Source organism: Lytechinus pictus, unplaced genomic scaffold (assembly GCF_037042905.1).
Source record: "Lytechinus pictus isolate F3 Inbred unplaced genomic scaffold, Lp3.0 scaffold_22, whole genome shotgun sequence".
Classification (NCBI taxonomy): domain Eukaryota; kingdom Metazoa; phylum Echinodermata; class Echinoidea; order Temnopleuroida; family Toxopneustidae; genus Lytechinus; species Lytechinus pictus.
Window position 1 is genome coordinate 248,196 of NW_026974142.1, and position 6,238 is coordinate 254,433.

The 6,238-nt window shown below is 34.6% G+C and overlaps 1 protein-coding gene across 1 annotated transcript; it reads left to right on the forward strand.

The window, feature by feature from the left end:
• The first annotated feature begins 747 nt into the window (after positions 1-747).
• LOC129270470 (putative nuclease HARBI1) lies at positions 748-5,645 on the forward strand. The gene is made up of 4 exons (XM_064115204.1): positions 748-1,065; positions 1,775-2,001; positions 3,846-4,025; positions 4,803-5,645. Exons 1-4 carry the CDS (start codon positions 748-750, stop codon positions 5,110-5,112), a joined length of 1,035 nt encoding a protein of 344 aa, XP_063971274.1. The 3' UTR covers positions 5,113-5,645.
• The last annotated feature ends 593 nt before the right edge of the window (positions 5,646-6,238 follow it).

Below are 6,238 nucleotides of genomic sequence, written 5' to 3' on the forward strand. Positions count from 1 at the left end.
TGCGTGCAGTATAAAATACATCACCGCATTGGTCAGATCATGCTGAGAGGACTCGCACTACTGCGTACGGTATTGATAAAAAAGATTCACGTTGCATGTCATGTAAGAGTCATATTAAAATATTTGTGAAACACCCCTGACCTTATAGTGTAACCTGACTAAAAGTGTAACATGGCCTGATAATGTAGTATTGCCTTGTAATGTAACCCAACATTAAAGAGTGACTAGGTTAAAACTGAAACATGGTCAACGTAACCGGGGGGGGGGGGGTGTTTCGCAAGGATTTAAGTATGACTTAAATCGCACTTAAATGCCGACGCGTATCTGAAATGCAACGCGCAATCTAATTCATCAATACGCAATAGTGCGTGTCCTCTTTGCATGATTGAACCAATGCGCAATGCGGTCATGGCTTTTATACCGCGCAAAACTATGCATTTAAGTGCGACTCTAAGTCAAAATTAAATCTTTGTGAAACACCCCTGGGGGGTGTTTCATAAAGCTGTTCGTAAGTACCAGAGTTGTGCGTAAGTGCCTGAGTTGTGCGTAAGTACTCCGAGTTGTGCGTAAGGTTGTGCGTAAATTTGTGCGTACAGATACGAACAACTTGGTCCGTTTCATAAAGGTTTGAGTTGTGCGTAAGTCCAAAAAGTTGTGCGTAACTTTACGATATGTTTGGGCTGTTCTTAACTTCAAGAGGTTGTTCTTAAAGTTGTGCGTAAGTGCAGTCATAGTCATAGCAACAAAATGGCTGCAAGAGGGAGGAGGGTTTTCCTCCCAAGAGAGGATCCATTTGATGGCCTGGATGACAAGAAAATCAGAAAAGCGTATCGGTTTACAAGGAATGGGATCTTACATATTGTGGACATTATCAGGGCAGACTTGGAGCACAGAACCCATCGGAATAGAGCCTTGCCAGTACTTCTTCAAGTTTGCATTGCTCAAATGTTTTATGCTGGGGGCACGTTGCTCTACCAAATTGCACGTGCCCACAAAGTGAGCAAGGCTTCCGTGTCTAGATGTATACGGAACGTGACATTGGCACTCGTTCAACGACGACGCGAGGTAGGCAGAGACCTTTGACAATGTTCAATTTTCAAATATATTACTGGCAGTTTGTTTGTGTTTTAATTTTTAATTATGGGCTAAATAAACATACTAACTTGTTAGGCATAGCCAAATTCAGTTCATGCTGCTGCTAATGACAATTAGAATCTTAGAATTAGCCTAGATATTTATTGTAAATTAGGATTATACCCAGTTGTTGTCCGGACAGGTTGTGTTTCCGGACTATCAATTTTAGAAAGTCATTTTGAAAAATTTACAAGTGAAGTTTCATCAATTTTTCGTACAAAATCTTAGGAAATAGTATAAAGAACAAAATAGAAAATGATTACAACTAATCCAAAGACAAAAAAGAAGGCTTCAAAAATATATTACTAGATCTAACTAAGGTCATGTCCATGCCCTCTTGATGGTGCAAAATTCCAAAACAAAATATATTATAGATATTCTAGGTGTGGGCCAAATGTCAAATATTTACACGTCTACGATAGCGGGTCGATAAAGCTCGAGCTCTGACTGAGCTGAGCTGAGCGTGATCGTCTCCGTCATCCCGGCACCGCCGCTAGGGTTGGCGGAAGGGTACGTTCCCTATCGACAGTCCCACCTGCTAGAAAAGAAGTTAGAATAAAATACGAGTTTGACATGGGCTAGATCTCAGTGATATTATAAAATATTTAAAAATTTAATTCACATGTTATTTCCGATACAGTTCATCAAATTCCCTACCGGAGCTGAGGCCGATCGTGCGAAGCACGATTTCTTCGTAATAGCAGGTTTCCCGAGTGTTTTGGGAGCTGTTGATTGTACACACGTAGGCTTGAACTCAGCAGTCCTCGGTGCCAATGAAGCCATATACGTGAATCGAAAGTTTCGGCACTCCATCAATGTGCAGATGGTTTGTGACGCAAAATACGTCATCACCAACGTCGTTGCGAGGTACTATTATTAATTTTACCATTATTAATATTATCATCACGTTATTATAATCATCATTGAAAATTAATGAATGATAATAATCACAATAATACTACTAATAATATATAATAATTAGTAGTAGTATTTGAAGTATAAATAGCAGTGATAACTATAATAAATTTTGTCATTTATCATCATGAATGATTATTATCATTATTTGAATCAATATACAATATAGTTGTTCAAAGGTTAACGGTACAGGGTGGCCAGTGCGTCAGCTATATTGAGAGCCTGCAAACTGGGAAATGTGGCCCACTTTATTCTAGAGAAAATTTTCATCAATCACTTTGTAAACATTTTCTGTTATAAAAACCCCACCCATCATATTTGAATTTAGGATTGACGACCCACCCCCCCCCCCTAAAAAATGGTTTGCTCCCTTGACTTACTCGAAGATGAAAAATATTCTTCTTCTATAGCCAACTTCAAACAGTATTATAAATAATAGTCCTCCATGGGGTATAGGCCTGTGACCCTACTTGCGATTATAGTCAGTTACTGTTGAATCCCTCTTTAAAGGTCAAGACAACCCTAGCTTGAATTGAATCAACATAAAAAATAAAACAAGCATAATGTTGAAAACGAACATCAAAATCAAAGTGTTAAATGAGAAAGTCATGAAATTAAAAAAATGTTGCTTGTATTCACAAACCAATTATACAACTTAGTGAGATATGTTCCTCACTCTCTATATCTCTTTTTTCTAACAGTAAAATATTTTACATTATAAAGACCAATCTGACTGAACCATAAAAAGTATCAAAGAAAATGCTGATGTTCAGGGATGTATAAAACTTTGTTTTACATGACAACTTTGATTAGAGAAAATAAGAATATTTCATATCTCATATAATACAAAAGAAATAGTGAGTGTTTGACATAATCAGTTTCCTCACTTGCATACCTACCAGAATGTGCATTTTTGTTTTGCAAAATTCAGTGAAACTTAAAAATGTAATAACTTTCTTATTTTACAACAGATTTTAATGAAATTTTGAATGTTATACTTGATTTTTCTCTTTATATTCAGATCAAGTTTTTCGATGTGGACTTGTCCTTTAAGATTATGAATAGCATATTGTAGGGGGGGGGGCAAATAAGGTACCGTTTTCTATTATTATCAAAGTTATTTTATTTTCTCTTTTGAAATAACATTTTTTGCAAAAGATAATGTACAAAAAAGGAAATTTAAATTGTTTTTCAAAGGAGAATCCAAATGGTGTGTTGGAAACTAGAAAAATAAGAAAAACAGAATAGTATACCTATTCCCCTAGGGCAGTAATTAAAATATTACCCAGGTAGCATTTTTGTTAAATTTCCTCATGAAAGAAAAATATAATTTGAAGTTAAACTTTTGAATTTTTTTTTTAGCCATGTTATATATTGGTGTATATAACATGGCTAAAATTATAACCTGGCTTAAAATTTTTATTTTTTTCTAAATTAAGAACTTTTTAAACTTTTGAAAATTCACTAAATTTCTTATTGTTTGTCCGATACTACTTTCACATATCAATTTGCCTCATTTTTCTTTTTCTTCTATAACTTTTTTTTGTGATGGATTCCCCTTTAAGCGAGTCTATTGTGCATTTGTTTTTATCCAAAGCCTATCAAATGATTTATGTCTCTAAGAAAAAAAAGGTGAATAAAAAAATGGAGAGATTAAAGAAAGAATTAATACCTTGAGCGGATTTTTAATCGATGCATTATGTCTTGTAAAAAAAACGCATGCTGTATTAGATTCATACTGAAGAGGCAACCACAATATATGTTCATGAAGGAGTATGCTATTTTGTCATTTGCAGATGGCCGGGATCAGTCCATGATGCACGAATCCTTAACATGAGCCACCTTGGAGATTTTCTGCAAAACAGAAGGGAAAGTGGTTACCTCTTGGGAGACAGTGGCTACCCCCTTAGACGATGGATTCAAACCGCGTTTGGTCAAGACAAAGATGACACACCTGCAAAGAAAGCCTATAACAGGTTTGTGGAATGTTATCAAGTAACCAATTTTTCATGCATGATCGCCATTTATATATGAAATAAATTGACGAGTTTCTTGTTCAAGGACATCAACTTCCCAGCTAGATAACCATCCTCACAGTAATTAGTAGAACTACCCTTAAAGGCTTGCCTGAATTCAGCTATTCAAATATGTGAGAAATTTTAAAGGGGAATTTAGCCCTGGTCATAAAATGTTATGTTTGAAAGGAAAATGATAAATAAAAGAGTGGTGAATGTTTGAAAGAAATCGGAAAAGCAATTAGGAAATTATGGCTGCTTTGAAATCCGTTTTGTATATTTAAACTGCCAACCATGGGCAAGAAAATTATGAAAAGGGGAAGGACTTCTTTCACATAGGCCATGTTATCAGGGATTTGTGATTTTCGCCAATCAAGTACCCATTCCTCTGGGGTACGTAGTAATCTAAATAGAATGTATATTGCTTAATGTCTTCATGAAAGAAAAAATATTTTACGTAAAACATTTCAAAACAAATTACATTATAACTAATTTACTTATTGGAGTACAGAGGAGAGTATTAATTGCCTTAATGACATCATAATATATGCGGCCAATTTGAAGTCTACATGGGTATAGTGATTTCCAATTTTTACAAATTTTATAACTTTCTTATTGTTTGTCTGATATAAACTTGTCTGATTTTTCTTCTAAAAGCAAGTTATTATTTGGATTTGGCTCCCCTTTAAGTGCTGAAATGTATTCACGAAATGTTAATCTTTATTTTTTTAAATGCAGGGCACATGCACGGACACGATGTTTGATTGAAATGACTTTTGGACAGCTGAAAAACAAGTTCAGGTGCTTGAAGGGGCATGGAATGCAGATGGAACCAAGGAGAGTATGTGATGTTGTTGTTGCATGTGCAGTCTTGTACAACATAGCTAAGTTATTAAATGAACCACCAGACGAAGAAGAAGAAGCGGATCAACAGCCTGAAAATGACGAGGGAGGAAATGATGAAGTCAATGTGGAAGAAAATGATGCTCATGAGTACCAGGTTGGCCAGATGGTACAAATGGATATTGTTAATGATTTCTTTACATAATCTAGCTAATTTATATGTATATATTTTTTGAAGACCCAGACCTGACCCAAAAGTAAAATTGACAAATCATATACCAATCAAAAGTTTATGAACTACTGAATAGAGCAATGTAAGCTTTTTCACCACTAAGCAGTTGAATATTTTGCTTTAGAATAGCTCTAACTATTGTGCTTTTCATCGGCCTCAAAATTGTGAAGTAATGTTGTGTTAACGTTGTGATTCCATAGCTTTGTACACATAAAAACTGAAATATTGTCAGTGCCTGTTTCCTCTCCAAATGAAAAGAAAGTGAATATATAAATCTGGAAATTTGAAAATCAACCATTTTTTCTGTGTAAAAACCTTTGTAATCGTAACACTCCTGACGTCACGTTATTCAGACTGTAAAAAAAAATCAATAAAGCCTTTTTAAGCAATATACTCAGCTGTCTAGCAGTGAATATCTGACTTACAACGTTGCACTATGTATTTCCCACTTGTAAAGTTCACTCGTAGCTTTAATCTTGGTCTTTAAGTTATGTTTTCAGGTACATTGCAGACTCTCTTTGGTACCTTTGATTAATAACATAATCCTAATTGTAATTGAGGGTGGGTGGGTAGGGGGAGTATTAATAATCTCATTGAATGCATTACCTACTTTTTTTCAATAGAGTATCCATATCATAGCATAATATCAATCACTAAGGGTTGGTCATTATTATTACTCCAGTAACACTTTCATTTTCTAGATGTGATTTAATTGCAAATGTCATCTATTGCGTACCGTGAATTATGTAATCCATTACTTTTGCGATAATTATTTGGAACCCTTATGATGTTTAACTGATAGCTATTTATTGAATAAAAGTAGTCTGAAGAGAGCAAGAGTAGCATTGTGACAGCAACTTTGAATGATATTTTCATGTCACCATATTAAACAAACAGCTTCCCTATTTCAGTATATAATGAACAAGGGGTTTAGAAAAGCAACTCTTGAAAATTGAAGCACTTTATTATTCATGTCAGACTATTTATTGACAATTGAATAATTTCATCAAGGTATAACTATTCCTATTTTAAACACAAATGAACAAATGTATTCTCATAGACATAAACAAGAATATGTACATTAAATAAATAAAATTAC

Coding starts and splice junctions, on each gene's coding strand:
- LOC129270470 (XM_064115204.1), top strand. CDS start 748: ATGGCTGCAAGAGGGAGGAGGGTTTTCCTCCCAAGAGAGGATCCATTT. Junction 2,002..3,845: donor ATCACCAACGTCGTTGCGAG/GTACTATTATTA, acceptor TGTCATTTGCAG/ATGGCCGGGATCAGTCCATG. Junction 4,026..4,802: donor GCAAAGAAAGCCTATAACAG/GTTTGTGGAATG, acceptor TTTTAAATGCAG/GGCACATGCACGGACACGAT.